A 17,725-nucleotide genomic window follows, 5' to 3' on the forward strand; every position below is an offset into this window, starting at 1 on the left:
TCTTGAATGATGCAAATATGTGAGCATTTTCCAATAAAAATGTAATGTTATTTGTGTTGGGAGCTTGAACCCAAACCAAAGGGAATGAAACGCTAAATTTAAAAAATAGCCTTTTATATTCTTGTCTGTTACAGATTTATCTGTGGTAAAGAAATTAAAAAGAAAAAATGTATTTTCCGTCTCCGTACCCGAGTACCACCAGTTCCTCCGAATGTTATTTTGCCTGATAACGTTGGCCAGCTGACAGATCATGCTTCGAATGAGATCAAGAGGAGAGGAAAAAATTTAGTGTTTGCTCCCAAGTATGGGTATGTACAGTGTGTATTATACTCCGTCTTTGTCAGTGGGAAAAAATGAGGCTGAATTTTCACAGCTGCAATGATGGTGAAACTAAAATTCTTTATTGTAAATCATGCGAACACTGAGAACAGTTTTAGTTCCGAGAACACATTTCACGTCACATGCCGGTGATTCTGAGTGTGTGTACAGGTGACTGGAAATCTCAAAGTTACGTCCAGCTGTTGCAAACATCAAGCTGTTTTGCATCCTTTGCAAGTATAAGATTCAGAGAACTAACAAGATTTAAGAATTGCTAAACTGTTGCCACCTTACTGGTATAGAATTACTAACAATTATATCTTAATAATTGCCATAATCAGAATTCAGTTTAATATCACTGGCATATTTTGTGAAATTTGTTTTGCAGCAGCAGTAAATTACAATATATAGTAATTTAAAAACTAAAGAAAAAATAGTGAAGAGGAGAAGAAGCTATTCCTAAAACATTGAGTGTATCTTCAGGCTCCTGTGACTCCTTGTTGTTGGTAGCGATGAGAAAAGGACAGGTCCTGGGTGGGGTGATGGAGGCCCTAAATTATGGACAATACTATTTATACCTGATTGCTGGCCCTCCTGCAAAATACTTCGGAATGTTTCTTGGACAAATTAGGATTTTTGGGAAGTTAAAGTTACTTCATTTAGATTTATTGATGTGGGAAGCACTTTGGCTCACAAAAAAAAACAGTACTATATATGTGAGACACAAGGCTGGATTTGGAACAACACACAAAGGAGCTGGAGGAACTCTGTGGGTCAGGCAGCGTCTGTAGTGGAAACACCTTAGAACACCTGGAGAGTAAAGACGCATATGTAAGGCTCCTTTTCATTGACTACAGCTCTGCCTTTAATACCATCATTCCAAATAAACTGATTCCTAAGCTCCAGAACCTGGATCTTAGCACTGGGATCTGCAGCTGGATCTTCAACTTCCTCACAGACAGGACCCAGGCTGTAAAAATAGGGGACAAGCTCTCCTCTACAATCACTCCGAGCACCGGTGCCCCACAAGGCTGTGTACTCAGCCCCCTGCTGTACTCACTGTACACCCATGATTGTGTAGCCAAGTTTCTATCGAACTCAGTATATAAATTTGCTGATGACACCACAATTGTAGGCCATATCTTGAGTAATGATGAGTCTGAGTACAGAGAGGAAATTAAGAACCTGGTGGCATGGTGTGAAGACAATAACCTATCCCTCAACGTCAGCAAGACGAAGGAATTGGTTGTTGACTTTAGAAGGAGTAGCAGACCGCACAACCCCATCTACATCGGTGGTGCGCAGGTGGAACAAGTCAAGAGCTTTAAGTTCCTCAGGGTGAATATCACAAATGACCTGACTTGATCTAACCAAGCAGAGTCCACTGCCAAGAAGGCCCACCAGCGCCTTTACTTCCTGAGAAAGCTGACGAAGTTTGGCCTGTCCCCTAAAACCCTCACTAATTTTTATAGATGCACTGTAGAAAGCATTCTTCTAGGGTGCATCACAACCTGGTATGGAAGTTGTCCTGTCCAAGACCGGAAGAAGCTGCAGAAGATCATGAACATAGCCCAGCACATCACACAAACCAATCTTCCATCCTTGGACTCACTTTACACCGCACGCTGTCGGAGCAGTGCTGCCAGGATAATCAAGGACAAGACCCACCCAGCCAGCACACTTTTTGTCCCACTTCCCTCCGGGAGAAGGTTTAGGAGCGTGAAGATTCGTACAGCCAGATTTGGGAACAGCTTCTTTCCAACTGTGATAAGACTACTGAACGGATCCTGACCCGGATCTGGGCCGTGCCTTCCAAATATCCGCACTACCTTACTTCCCCTTTTCTATTTTCTAATTATGATTTATAATTTAAATTTTTATTATATTTACTTCGATTTGTACTTCAGGGAGCACGAAGCGCAGAATCAAATATCACTGTGATGATTGTACGCTCTAGTATCAATTGTTTGGTGACAATAAAGTAAAGTAAATGAACAGTCAAAGTTTCAGATCTAGACTTGACCTAAAAAAGTCAAGTGTTCATTTCCTTCCATAGATGCTGCCTAACCTGCTGAATTCCTCCAGCATTTTGTGTGTTGCTTCACATTTGTGAATTGTAATTCCCTACGATAAAAGTATAAGGGGTTTAAAATAATAAAAATTATTCTGGATTTTTAAAGCTCCTGTATTATACATCAGAGCATGCATGTCCCGATGGCTACTTTGTACTATGTCAGCTGTTTAAAATATTAGTTGAAATTTGTGGTTTTTCTGTTCTCGTTCGCTGTAAACTCTCTTTATTTTGATTGGCGCTCAGCCTGAGCAGCCTGAAAGCTAATCACATTGAAGGGGTTTTAAAGACCAGAAACCAGAATAGTAAAAGCACAGATTTTGACTAATATTTGAGGGGCACAACGAATCCCACTGGACTGAATGCCTGACACAAAAATGAATTTAAAACAAGGGGGAGCTCTAGTGCCTCTGACAGGTTATCGAGGTCACTGACAAACAAAGCTACACTGGCCACAAAATATTGAGTTTGGCACAGATTGGATGGGCCGAAGGGCCTGTTTTTGTGACTCTAAACACTAACTGTGTGCAACGTCTGAAATACAGCAGACAGAATTATCAGCATCTAGCAAGACAGGCGTAATTCTTTGCTGCAGCAGGTTTGATTATGAAACTGATATTAAGAAATTTCAAAGTTCAAAGTAAATTTATCATCAAAGTACATGCTTGTCACCATGTACAACCCAGAGATACATTTTCTTGCAGGCATACTCAATAAATCTAAACTGAATAATAACCAGACCAGAATCAATGGAAGACCATTTTTATTCAACCAGTGTGCAAAAGACAACAGGCTGTGCGAATATAAAGAGAAATAGTAAGTAAATAAATAAATAGATAGATAGATAGATAGATAAATAAATAAGCAAGCAAGCAATTAATATCAAGATCATAAGATGAAGAGTCCTTGAAAGTGAATTCATAGGTTGTGGGAACATTTCACACTGGTGCAAGTACAGTGGAGGGAAGTTATCCTCCCTGGTTCAAGAGCCTGATGGTCGAGGGTTTTAATACTACAATTCCGGTGTTTGCTATCGTTTTCTCTTTTTTTTGCTGTTTTCAACTTGATGTCATTTCTCTTCTGGGAATACTCTCCTTGGAGAAGCCGTGTTCCTCTCTATGATGGGGTTTCCTGACTATCTGTCCTGCCTTAGTTACTCTCAATTTTTTTCCATTTGCCTTCTTTATTTTGTTAAGATCATAAGATATGGGAGCCAAATTTGGCCATTTGGTCCATTGAGACTGCTCCGCCATTTCATCATGACTGATCCATTTTTTCCTCTCAACCCCAATCTCCTGCCTTTTCTCCATATCTGTTCATGTTTTGACCAATCAAGGATCTATCAACCTCTGCCTTAAGTATACATACAGACTTGGCTTCCACGGCTGCCCGTGGCAAAGAATTCTACAGATTCACCACTCTCTGTCTAAAGAAATTCCTCCTCATCACCATTCTAAAAGGACGCCCCTCTATTCTGAGGCTGTATCCTCTGGTCCTACTCTCCCACCATTGGAAACATCCTCTCCACATCCACTCTATCAAGACCTTTTACCATTTGATAGGTTTCAATTAGGTCACCCCTAATTCCTCTGAATTCCAGTGAATACAGGGCCAAAGCCATCAAACTCACTTCCTATGACAAGTTGTTTAATCCTGGAATCATTTTTGTGAACCTCCTGAGATACGGCCAAGTCTTCTTTCCCACTTAAATCATGTTTACTTTCTCACTCTTCTGGTTTTGTCAAGGGGTTGTCCTGAACCGTAAACTCTGTTTCTTCCTCTGCTGATGCTGACTGACCTGCTGAGCATCCCTTGCATTTTCCGTTTCTGTTGCCTGTGTTGAGTACTCAGTTGTCTTTGTTGTGTTGCAGCCCCCTGCCAGAAGTCCCACCACCTCGCAGGCGGCAGCTTCCACTGAAATGGGGGAGAAAGAACAGGAAATCGAGCTGGTTTCTGCAGGATGCCGTTCCAAAGGTTGGTCACACAATGCGATTCTGGGAAATCACTGCGCCGTGTTCTAACAAACCGAATAACGTTACTCTAGTCTGAAACTGGAGATTACTGCCCTAGTGTGAATTTTGTCCAGAATCCACCACCACTGTCAATTTTTAATTTCAAATGTCTAGTTTTTTTTAAGAACAGAAAATGCTGGAAACATTCAGCAGGTCAGGCGGCATCTGTGGAGAATAATGCTTAGGTTCTGCTGAGCACAGTGGGCACATAATTTTGACACCAGAGTATGCAGCGACACTTACGGGCTGCCCCCAGTACACCCTTGGGCCGAGCTGGTTGTTCAGGCAAGTGAACGCATTTCACTGTGTTTCAATGCACACGTGATAAACAATTCTGAATCTTGAAACTGGCCTCCTCCTGAACCGTGAACGTCAGGGGTGACCTGGTAGCAAACCCTTGGCTTTGTAAGGGCCAAGATCAATCCCAGGGCTGATGCAGGGGGCATTTCCCAGAGTTACATACACAGTGATGGACTTGCAAGGTGAGGAAAGTGGAAACACAGAAGCTGGAGGGGATATTTTCACTAGTAAACAAGACTAGAACTTGGGTATGTAGCCTCAAGATTCAGGGGAATAGATTTAGGATGGAAATGAGAAGGATCTGGTTTATGACAGAGTGGAAATCTTTGCCCAGGGAAGCAGTAGAAGCCACCCCATTAATTATATTTAAGACACAGTTGGATTTTTTTTTGCATTACAGGGGAATTGCAGATTATGGGGAAAAGACAGGTAGGTGGAGCTGAGCCCATGACCAGATCAGCCATGATCTTATAGAATGGTGGAGCAGGCTCAACAGGCCAGATGGCCCGCTCCTGATCCTAGTTCTTGTGTTCCTGTGAGATTTAAGTTAAGTTTCCAAAGTTATGAGTGTTTTTGATTGAGGAACGAACTCGACACCACTTCTGGTGAGTTAGTAAACCGAGGGCATTCTTTAGAGGAAGCAGCTGCAAGATTAGGGTCATTTTGGAATTTGTTTTATACGTTGTTTTGATTTCCAACCCTACGCCTGAATTACCTGGAGACAGACCATTGGGAAGGGCCTTTACTCTGCTTTGTAAGAAATTAAACAGGAACAGTAGTAGACTTTCAGTCCTCGTACCCTGTTCTTTTAGATTATGGTTGATAACTTTTTCCCTGCACAGACCCCTTAAACCAGGAGTTCCCAACCTTTTTTATGCCGTGGACCAAGCAAGGGTTGGGTGGACCCCAGGATGGGAACCACTGCCTTAAACACCATCTCCCATTTTATTTAACAGCTGTCTCTGTATTGAACACATTAAGCAACTGAGCCTCCACATCTAACTTCAGTGGAGAATCCAAAAGTTCACCACCATCTGGACAAAGAAATTCCTTCTCATCTCTGTCCTGAATGGCCAATCCCTTAATTTGACCCAGGGCCAGGGGAAAGTTCTTCTTTGTCAGTTCCTATTGACACGAGCCTTTTCTCATCCACTCTATGGGTCCTTGGTTAAAGATCAAGTTCAAGATTAATTGTCATTCAAGCATACACATGAGTACCACCAAATTAAATAGTGTTCCTCCAGGGCCAAGGTACAAGACACAATACCAATAGTCACACACAGCAGAAAGTACATATAGCACATATAATAACACATACAGTCACAACAGTATAATATCTAGGGTGATCTGTTGTAGTTGAATGGCCTTTTGCAATGTCATGTTAAATGGAGTAGGCTCAATAGATCTGCCCCGATCTCATTCCCCTCTTGACCTTGGGTGTCATTTTTTGTAAACACAAAAGATTCTGTAGATGTCAGAAATCCAGAGCAACACACACAAAATACTGGGGGAACTCAGCAGGTGAGACAGCATCGATGGAGAGGAATAAGCTGTCAACTGAGGACATGTCGACTGTTTCTTCATCTCCATAGATGCTGCCTGACCTGCTGAACTCCTCCAGCATCTTGTCAGATTTATTGTGTTGCTTGGCTGTGATTAAGGTACACTTATGTACAACTTGTAATGGTGTTTGAGCTCATAATGAAGGCAAAGAAATTTAGACCTTTTTTGGGCTGGGAAGAGACCTGTGGAGCATAAATACTAAACTGGGTGGTCAGGGCAAATGGGTGGTTCCTATTCTCTACGTTCTGGTTCAGTTGTTGGAAGATGAAGTGGGTATTTCAGAGCCCGAGGGTTAGTCCTTAGATCAAGACATTCACCAAGAGTGCTTGGTGAAGAGGCCTTATAAATGTTGTACAACACTCCTCGAAGATGGGAAATTTCACCCTCTGCCAAAGTCTTAACAGAGCAAAAGAAATTCCTCTGGAAGCCACTGCTCGTACTTTGTGTGATAAAGATCTTTAAAAGATTAACTTTATTTGTCACAAACATACCTACGGTGAAATGCAACCGAGAGAAAATCTGCAGATGCTGGAAATCCAAGCAACACACACAAAATGCTCCAGCCCTGCTGAAGGGTCTCGTTCCGAAACATCAACCGTATTCTCTTTTTGAAAAAAATCCAGCATTTTGTGTGTGTTTCTCGGATTTGCAGCTTCTGCAAATTTTCTTCCGTTTGTGTTTGGCCTGCTGAGTTAGTACAGTGAAATGCGTTGTTTTGCATTGACGGCCAACACGGTCCGAGACGTGCTGGGGGCAGCCCGCAAATGTTACCGTGCTTCCAGCGATAACAGAGCATGCCCACAGCTTACTGACCCTAAATTGTGTATCTTTGGAAAGTGGGAGGAAATCAGAGCACCCAGAGGAAACACGCACGGTCGCGGAGAGAGCGTACAAACTTCTTATAGATGATGGAGGGAATCGAACCCGAATCTGGTAGCACTAACCACGACGAGGATGTTGTTGATGAAAATGACTGTCACTACACATTTGAAGCAAGCTGGTATTTCACTTTGGTGGTGTGCTTCAGAAGTCGATAATGATTTGAATTTCTCTTTTCCAACTACAGAGTGACTTCTCCACAGCTGAGAGCACAAGCTACCATTTGGCAAACATATTTGACTTTACAGTGGATGACATTCAGAGTTTGAGGAGGTGAGTGACTTCGCAAGGGGTAGCAGGCCTGTAGTAAGGACACAAGAAGGGCCACATAAACCAGAGGACATGGGTTAAGAGTGAAGGGGGAAAAGTTTAAAGGGAACTTTAGTGGGGGCTTCTTCACACAGAGAGTGATGGGAGTGTGGAATGAACTGCCAGATGAAGTGGTAAATGCGGGCTCACTTTTAACATTTAAGAAAAACTTGGACAGGCACATGAATGAGAGGTGTATGGAGGGTTATGGGCCAGGTGCAGGTCAGTGGGACTAGGCAGAAAAAATGGTTAGGCACAGCCAAGAAGGGCCAAAAGGCCTGTTTCTGTGCTGTAATGTTCTATGGTTCTCTGTCTCCTGGGACTGGCTGCTCTGGACTTTTACCAGTGCTTCCCTGAGCCAATTGATAGAGGAGCTCAAAGTTATAGAGTGATAGAGCATTCCAGCAGAGAAATCCATCCTTTGGCTCAGTTAGTCTGTGTTGAACTGATATTCTGCCTGGTCCCATCACCTGGACGATAGCCATGTACCTGTCGGAACTTCTCTAAACGTTGCAATCGAATCTGCATCCACCACTTACACTGGTAGCTCATTTCACACGCACCAATGAATGAGAAGTTCACCCTCAAGTTCTCCTTAAATATTTCCCCTTTCACCCTTAACCTATGACCTCTAGTTCTAGTCTCACCCAACCTCAGTGTCGTAGAGCACTACAGCACAGCAACAGACCCTTTGGCCCATCAAGGCCATGCCAGACTGTTACTCCGTGTAGTCCCATCACCTAAACCATTGTGCTCCATACCCCTCATGCCCCTGTATTTATCCAAACTTACCACCTCAAACTTCACTCGAGCCTGCTTCCACCACTTCCAATGGCAACTAATTTCACACTCACACCACATCCTAAATGAAGAAGTTCCCCTTAAATAATTCTCCTTTCACCCTTAACCTATGACCTCTAGTCATAGGTTACTGGAGGTGGGAGGGAAGAGATTTAGTAAGAATCTGAGGGGCAACCTTTTCACCTAAAAGTTAGTCTGTATACAGAATGAGCTGCCAGAGGAAGTGTTTGAGGCATGTACATTAATAGTTAAAGATACTGTGACAGGTACATGGATGGTAAATATTTACAGTGATATGGGCCAATGATACTAGCTTAGATGGGAATCTTGGTTGAGAACCATTTCCATTCTTTGAGTCCAAATCTGCCATCTCCCTGCTCTGGCCTGTATGTGAAACCAGGTCTTGTGTTGTCCCTCAAAGCCACTTGGTTTAATTAGGATGGGAATTAGGTATGGCAAGAAGGCAGGTGTATGGAGTTGAATGGGATCCAGGATCAGACATCATGGAATGGTGGAGCAGACTCGATGGGCTGAATGGCCTAATTCTGCTCCTGTGCCTTGTGCTGGCTTTGCCAATGATGCCCAGGTATTGATCATGGTTCCAGTGAGGCTGGGGTTGTAGCCCAACTACTTCTCCACCGCTGACCCTTGAGAAACCACTGGCGCCATGATTACTTGCTCCCATCATTCCAGAGATTTTAGTTCCTCCCTTTCTTCATCAGTTTCAGTGATCGCTCTGAGGGAACCTTTAACTCGGACCTCGATTCGACGGACGCAGCAAGTACTTCTGGATCTGCCTCAACAAGTGTTTCTGGGGACTCCCGGTAAGAGCAAAAGTGTTCTTCTGCGAATGTTTTCAGATCAGTTTGCAAATGTTGGTTAGTTTTGTCCATGACTGGAGAAAGATTTGTCCTAACCCACCTTGGGCAGGCAGCAATGATTCTTTCTGTGTGTTGGGAGATTACAGTGGAATCTGGGAGACTGTGCACCACATTATCCTGACTGCCTGAACTTTGTTTTCTTGCCTGCAGAAGGACCATGGGGAGTCGGAAAAGAAAGGCACCCGTGGAATATTCGCTAAACACCAAAAACAGTCGTAAGGAAACCATCTACACACGTACAGCTAATGGAATGGGCCGGGCGGAACAATCAAAGGATAACAACTACCTTAACTCCCACACCTTTGATAGTATGAGTGATGACGAAACCTCACTGTCCAACCTTAAATCCTCCATCACAAATTACTTTGGCGCAGCCGGCAGACTGGCTTGTGGTGAGAAGTTCCAGGTCCTTGCCCGCAGGGTGACCCTGGATGGGAACGTGCAGTACCTCGTCCAATGGGAAGGTGCCACTCCATACTGAGGCATAACCGGCAACACCATCTGGTAGCCAGAGGGCCACCGAGATTCCGAGCCAGGGCTGGACACTCTCCTGTACCTGGTACAAGGTGAAAACTGGCCACCATGGAGCCATCTTATTTACCAGAAAGAGTCATTTCATTGAAGATTTGAGATCTCCTCAGCAATTACTGTACTAATGCATTTTAAAAAATTGGTACAGAAGTCTTTTTTTTTGCTGCTGGTTGTAGCTAGCGTTAGTTAATACCCACTGAGGAGCATTTTTGGTGCAATCCATATGTGCGTTTGCCCTGAATGAATACTGGACTGGCTTTGACCAGCTGAGCGAGTGACTTGCCTTCATCCACTGAGTAACATCGAATGTGGAGTTGATGTGGAGATCTAACCTCTTCGACAAAGTGAACTCGCCATCCGATGTGGTCTACCTTGGCACCCGTCTCACGGGTTCCTGTTTCTCTCCCGGATTGCGTTGCTGACATGGATCACCGTGGCTGTCTTGCGGCTCCACGATTTAAGGATGGAGTGGGGGGGGGGGGGGGGAGTGGATTTGTGCTTTCGGGAAGGAAGACCGGAAGCTTTACTAAGAGATTAGGGTGGAGGTGTGATTGCCGTGAATGTAGATGGATTGTGATTTTTGCAGATTTTCTTTAAAAAAAGCACCAAGTCTGAGATAGCAGTGATTGGAAATGGATGATACGTACTGAAAAGGTGGGACTAGGCCTCAAGGTTGACCTTGTGGACTCCACTGTATCTGCTGCACATTTAGCGCTTTTTTTATGTAATCTATTTCCATACACCGCTTTGCTTTAGATATAGAATCACACCAGCTTGTTATATAGCCAGTTGTGACTGATCAAAGTACACCTAGCTTTTGAAGGCTGGCCTCGGCTGCTGGAACTTTACTGTTAGCTGCGTTTTATTGCTTTTGGCAAAGGCCAGCTGCCTTGTCTATTGGCTGAAGCAGTAACTGACAGGGTAAGGTTGTACACAGTTGAGCTGTTACCCCCCCCCCCCTCCCCTGGGTACCTACACGTCCCGCACAACCGTCAAAGTAGGGAATGTATGGGATGCTTGAGACAATGTGAAGTGACGACTTTTGAGGCTGCTGCTCTTGCTGTGTGGCTCTGCCTTTTTTCTGTGGAGGCAGATGTCACATGCTGCAATTTTTTTTTACCCTTCGCAAACTGGCTTGACGTTCCTGCATTAATGTCCAAAGTAAAACCGGGCCACACACTGCTCATTTTCCCTCTGCGGCTGTGGCGTGGTGTGCTGGTCACACTGCACTCCCTAATCTTTTCCCTCCCTTCACCTGTAAGATCACTCTTGTTTTCATTTGCTGCTGCTCTTGTTCTGAATGGGGCAGTAGATGGGCTGAAGGGTCTGATTCTGTTCTGTACTGCTCTGACTTTAACATCAGCATGAAGCTTTGCACTGTCCAGCTCCTCTGCGTTTATCCAGTATCCTGCACCTTTGGTTGTTAACCAGCGGGAGAGGGGAGGCATGGCATATCAGAAAGACTAGTTTAATTTAAAAGAGAGCATCCCACTCTAAATAAAGAGTGAACTTTTACCAGTCCTTCTCTCAAGGGACTGACAGAGCAGTCAACTGCCCTCCCTTAATCGTGAAGGTTGACGAATACCCTTCTTAGGAAGGCATCACAGGTCACAGACAGTTTGGGCTGGTTCAAGAGCTTGGGCTAGCAGTCAGGAGCAGGACATGTACACAAGAGATTCTGCAGATGCTGGAAATCCAGAGCAATGCACACAAAATGCTGGGGGAACTCAGAAGGTCAGGTAGCATCTGTGGAAATGAATAAACAGTGAACACTTCAGGCCAGGACACTGATGAAGGGTCATGGCCCAAGATGTCAACTGTTTATTCCCCTCCATAGATATTACCTGATTTTATGAGTGCTGAAACATAACCTGTTTGTTTTTAAAAATTTACTTAGAGACACAGCAGGGCAACAGGCCTTTCCGGCCCAACTATATCCATGTGACCAATTAACCTACTAACTTTGGACAGTGGGAGGAAACCAAAGCACCTGGTGGAAACCCACACAGTCACGGGGAGAACGTACAAACTCCTTACGGGCAGCGACAGAACCTGGGTTTCTAGCACCATAGATGCTGCCTGACTTGCTGAGTTCCTCAACGTTGACTGTTCTTTCCTGTCCATAGATGCTGCCTGACTTGCTGAGTTCCTGTTGTTAATCAGGAGCAGGAATCTGATTAGATTGCTCTCTAACCTGACTCGAGATTTCAGATGTAGTTCACCCACATTGGGCGAGACCGGCACAGAGCAAGGGTTATACTCTGGACATCCAGTCCCAGCTTTGCACTATTTTTGCACTAAACGAATTGAGCAGTACTGGATGGTGTAGTGTCACTACAATGGTTCACTTTAACAGGGAAGGGAGAGTCGTGGACATTAAAAGCTGCAGAAATGCCGTTTTGTTCTCAGAGGGTTGGGCTTTAATGTATTTGTGTGTGCCAACCTGGTGTTGCAATTGAAATGCGAAAGGACATTGGCTGCTTTAGTTCCTGTAGGGAATCAAAGTGTAAGTTTATATTGTCACAGTTAAATGTTTTTGATGCAAAAATGTAATTCTACAAATTCTTCTAAATACTTCTCAAGCACAAGAACTGTTACAGCTTTGGTAATGATAATAGCAGATTCACTTCAATGAATGCCAAAGGTATTTTTAATTTTAGAAGGGATATCTAGTTCTCTGATGTATCCGTTGTGCAAGAATTATTCATTTTATTTCCAAAAATACTGGGGGTTTGATATGGTGAGGACACATTAAGCTGTCCTTTAACGTCCTGTGCATTGGGTATTTAATGGAGATGGGTCACATTTATTGGCTCAAAGTTGAGATGGCATCTTATATGTGCAATACATTGATAATTGTGAATATTGGCTCCTGTAACAGACCCCTGGCCAAAAATTGTTTGGTTATTGACAGCACTCCCCTTGGCTTGTCTGTTACTGAATTTCTAATTAACACCTCCTCATTTGACCTACCAAAGTATATTCTTCAAAGCCCCTCCAAGAGACTTAACCAGCACCAAGACCTGTTACACTATCACCTCTGGACTGTCAGTAAATAACTTAAGCAGCTGCTTGATTTTAAAATTTTTATCCTTGATTTTTTTTAAACCTCTTCATTGCCTCATGTTTCCTACAGACTCCCACAACTCTGCATCTCCTATATCTTGCCTCTTGATCATCCCCATTGTATCTGCTCTTGCCAAAGCTCTGAATTCTCTCCTTAAAGCACATCATCTCTCTCCTCTCCCTCTCTGTCCTCCTCAAAGTCAAGACCTTTGACAAAATCTTTAACCTTTGAACTGTCTTACCCCATGAAGTGTCAAGTCTTGCTTGTAACCAATCCTACAAGGTGTTTGGATTTTTACCATGGAGATGACTTTGTAAAGGGTTAATGTTGTGTTAGTTTCTCACAGAGAAGGAGTTGCAAAAGTAAAGCTGTCTCTGTCAAAAACACTTGCTTAATATATGGGGAGTATCTGATGTCTCTGGCATGGAGTTCAGAAGGATAGGGAGGGGATTATCACATTGAAACCTACTGGATTCTGAATAGCCTGCTTAGAGATTTGGAGAAGATGTTTCCATAAGTAACTGAGTCTAGGCTCGAAAGACACAGCCTCAGAATAAAAGGATATCCCTTTGAATCTATAATGAGAAGGAATTTCATTAGGCAGAGGGTGGTGAATCTGTGGAATTTGTTGCTATGGGGCCTGTGGAGGCCAAGTCTTTGGGTACAACCCCTTGATAGGTTCTTGATTCATAAAGGGTTAAGGGTTATTGGGAGAAAGTGGGAAAGGAAAAGATCAACTATGGTAGAATGCTGAAGCAGACTTGATAGGTTGAAAGGCCTAATTCTGCTCCTATGGTGCAGGTTCAAGGTGATGGCACGAGGCAGAATACCAGTTTGGTACAAACTAGCTCAGCCGAAGGGCATGTTCCAGTTAATCAAATGGAAACAAAGGGGGAGAAGTTAGGCCCAAGCTGTTGTGGAATAAAGCAGGAGGCCATTTTGGATAGATTCTTTTGTTTCTCGTTAAGTGTGCTTCAGTTTAACCCCATTTGCCTGTTCCCTACTGAAATAAATCTGCTGAATATAAAGTTAAACCCTAATGGGAAACCATCTATTTTCAATCTGATCTGATCTGAAGCCGGAGGAAATTTTTATACCTAACCATCATCAGAGGCACAACAGTCCCAACCGTGATAGCATCCCATTGCAGGCACGGGCCCCACTCAATACTGCTGGGTCCCAATCATTCAAAACTTTGCGCAAAGCTTTTCAGCCATTTTCTTTCTGCTCCCATCTCTCACGAAGCTCGCTGACTCTCCACCCTGCAAGCCTCTGGACCCCAAGTCACACTTCCTCAGACTTGCCACCTTAAAAGAAATATTCTGAATTCTGGGAGTGGTAGTTCCATTCCCAGACTGGTTCATCAGCCGAGAGACCCTGCTGCATGGTTATAAAAGACAGAGTCAGGCCAGTCGCAGGGCAGTTTCCGAAATGGTCAAATCACACAGTCAGATCCTGCTTGGATGTGAGTGGGCCTGATTTTCACAAGAGGCATAGGGGAATTTCATTCTCGGATTGTTCATTGGCCTTCAACATTCAAGCACTTTGGCTTTGTGATGTTTACCTTCGAACTCGCACACCTAGGCAGGGTTGCTTTGATGTGGCGCTCGTAGGAAAGAAAGAGAAGGCAAATGTTCTGCAGCCTCACAGGCCCAGAAACTCCCAGCGAATGAACTGTGTAACGCTGGCCACTGTCACCGATCAACCAGGTCATCAGCTGGGGCCACACAAGTCACACGAGGGCCCTTTCTTTGGAACCCTGGCAGATTCTGGACACTTGTCCTCCCCGGCATCCTCAACAGCTCCAGCCTCCCGCCCAGCAACAGGATGTACTTTAGTGAACCCTGGCCACCACCCACCCCTCCCTCACACACACATGTACCTCCTTTCCCCCACAGCTTGGGGACACCAATCTCAGGCCCAGGGTTTCTGCGGAGCAGATCACCTACAGAGTATAAATAGGCCCCGAGGTCCCCACACAGGGGCAGTGTCAGTCCTGCAAGGGTGGGTGAGCACTTGCTCCCCACCACTGGTGTTGGTTTCCATGAGGGGACGTACTAACCTGTTCCGAATACTGTGAAGATAGACATTCATCCTTGCTTGTGAGCACCTCTAAACACTGAATAATCATAATAGACTGACACAGCATGAAAGTGCAGAAACAGGCCCTTTAGCCCATCAACCTGCACCTGGACCAGAGGCTTCCACACCCCTCTCATCCGTGTACTTATCCAAACCTCTATTAAATCAAACCTGCATCCGCCAGCTCGCACCACCCTCTGACTGAAGATCCTCCTCAAGTTCCCCTTAACTATTTCACCTTTATACGATGACCTCTAGCTCTCATCTCTCCCGACCTCCATGGAAAAAGCCTGCTTGTATTGGCCCTGTCTACAGCCCTTACCATAAATACAGGCTACACACACGTCCTGAAGCTCTGGTTCACTGACTTTCTTTTTGCTTTGGAAGCTTAATTGAGAAAAATTCAAGTTGCAAATTGCAATATTTATCTGAAAAGCCATGATCTGAGATGACAATGTACAAAGACTTATTACACTTTGCCTAACATTTATAGATTCCTTTTATATTTTGTCATCACATGATTGGGCAAGCACTGATCATTTTATAACCCAATTTTGAAACTTGTTCTGACATTCAAGGTTGAAAGCCTCGCACTTACGTTTTGCCTTTCACATCACCCCATATGTTCCAAAGCCCTTTACGTTCACTGACGGATCTTGGTAGTATGGTTTCTACTGTTGTGCAGGAAACCCAGCAGCCAATTTGCACACAGCAGTGTGGTCAAAACCAAATGAGCCATTTGAAAAAAAAAGCAATAATGATTACTGTCCTGTTCTTCGAACTAGCTACGTGGATCTTTCAGAAATATCTGAGAGAACAGAGGAGGGATGAGTTTGGTGTCTCTTCCTAAAGGATGGAGTCAGAGAGTGTAATGAAGGCGAGAGGCAGCCCAGAACTTTGGGCTCAAGGTCTTGGAAGGGAACTTAAAACTTTGAACCCTGATCACGAGACTCTTTTGGTGAAGGTTGACAGGGAGAGATGAACTGTAACAGCACCATGTCATCACCCATCTGGTACTGCCGCACCCTTTCTGAGTGTTTGATCAATACTGAAGTTAGAAAAATCTGAAAAGACAATCTGTACAAATGTTACCTGCACAATGTGATCTGCATAATCATTAAAGGTTAACAGTGTTACTGTACTTTAATTTTGTACAATTCCATGCAATTATGCAATGTGATTACTCTTGTAACCAAAAGTGTATTCTTCATTATGCAGTTCAGTATTCTTTCTTGTATTACTCAGCTATGCAAAGCAATTGGCAATAAATTCTAGGGCTAAATTGTTGTTCTGCGCTATTTTAACCTTTATCCTCTTTGGACCGTTTCCACCAAATAGATTTGGAAGGAGTATAATTTATGCTGGAACTTGAAACCAAGATGTATTCTCAAATGACTTTGGAGGTATTTTGATGAAAGATGATCTCCTGAAGGGAAAAGGACTTAACATTGAACAACACCTATACTTTTCCTGGAATTTGGGGCAGGATTTCTCATTGTGTTGAAAGTACCTATTGCCCAGACAACGGAAGAGTTGACTTGTCAACTAAGTCAGTTCTAAGGTAATATTTGCTTCCCCTGGCCAGGCGTTTAATTCCAAGTCTGATTGCAATAAGTAATAGCTGCTTCTTGAAGTCCTCAGCAGGTTGAGCAGCCTTTGTAGAGAGACAGGAGAGCTGATGGTGTAAATCTGTGACCTATCATCAGAACTGTCCGGTCAACCTGAATCCTTTAATGATGTTTCTCTCTCCTCCGATGCTGTCTAACTTGCAGAGGATTTTCAGTATTTGCTATTTTCGTTCTCAGTTGCAGAATCCCTTCCCGCTAAACACCATCTTCAAGCTATTGTCTTGAGAACACTTGAAAATAGCAGCTAAATACTTTCACTTGTGGCATACTGGTTAAGATTCTGGACTAGTTCTCCAAACATCGACGCTGTTAGCGAGATAATGTGTTGAGATCCTTGGACAATAGCTGGGAGAGTAAAAAAAATCTAACTCAAACCTTTCAGAAGCCAATACTATTTGAAAATAAAATTTTATATATATGTTCCATGCTGCTCTCAAAGAAACTCCCAGAAACCTTTTACTTAATTGAAGTTATTCTCCAGAGCAGAGCAGTCGCAGAAGGGATCAATAGAATTACATAACACTATAAAAGCTTGTCTTAATATACAGCACTGCGCAGAAGCCTGAGACACTTGGATTTTTTATATGCCATCAAATGGTATATGGTCTCCAGAGAGTCCTGACCGTAGCATCACCTGGAGAAACAGAAGTGTGTGAGGCAGCCGAAATCTGCACAACTGTGACAAGTTCTTCAAGATGTTTGGAACAACTTACCAGCCAATTTTTCCTCTGAAACTGCACAATGTTTATCGAAGATGCAGTTTTAAAGGCAAAGGGTGGCCACACAAAATACCAATTTGATTCTCGTTTCTTACTGTTTACCGCTCTTTATGGTATGTTATTGATACTTAGGAACTTCTCATTGCATTATTTTTGAAAGGATCTTTGGTTTACAGAAGTTTTTTTCCATGCGGCTAAGACTTCTGCACAGTACTGTACCAGATTATCACCGTGCTTATGAGGACACTAGATACCAATTTTCATGAAATTCAAGATGAAGATCAATTTCATGAAATTCAAAATGTTATTAAAATTGTGGGAAAATGACAAGTAAATATTCCAATCAAGACAATATCAGGAAGAGATATTCTTATTTTGTTTGAACTTCTGTAAAATGTTCAATTGAACTTCCATGTTTCATTAAAAAAAATTAAATGGTAGTTTTAGACAATTAAGACATAGAAATGTTAACAATTACAATTAAAAATAAGCTGCATTTCATTACTCTTCAGCTAAACTTCCCTCTGGTCAGCAACATCACTGAAGATTCTATGCAGATCCAAG

The 17,725-nt window shown here is 43.3% G+C and overlaps 1 protein-coding gene across 1 annotated transcript in view; it reads left to right on the forward strand.

Annotated features, from left to right (window-relative positions):
* Positions 1-10,166, forward strand: part of phf19 (PHD finger protein 19) — a 49,819-nt gene extending 39,653 nt beyond the window's left edge. Inside the window, exons 11-15 of the mRNA XM_059993827.1 lie at positions 135-308; positions 4,261-4,363; positions 7,331-7,416; positions 8,976-9,077; positions 9,285-10,166. Of these exons, the coding sequence (XP_059849810.1) occupies positions 135-308; positions 4,261-4,363; positions 7,331-7,416; positions 8,976-9,077; positions 9,285-9,615 (796 nt within the window). The 3' untranslated portion in view covers positions 9,616-10,166. The remainder of the gene's footprint in view (positions 1-134; positions 309-4,260; positions 4,364-7,330; positions 7,417-8,975; positions 9,078-9,284) is intronic.
* The last annotated feature ends 7,559 nt before the right edge of the window (positions 10,167-17,725 follow it).

This window comes from Hypanus sabinus, chromosome 18 (assembly GCF_030144855.1).
Source record: "Hypanus sabinus isolate sHypSab1 chromosome 18, sHypSab1.hap1, whole genome shotgun sequence".
NCBI classification, from domain to species: domain Eukaryota; kingdom Metazoa; phylum Chordata; class Chondrichthyes; order Myliobatiformes; family Dasyatidae; genus Hypanus; species Hypanus sabinus.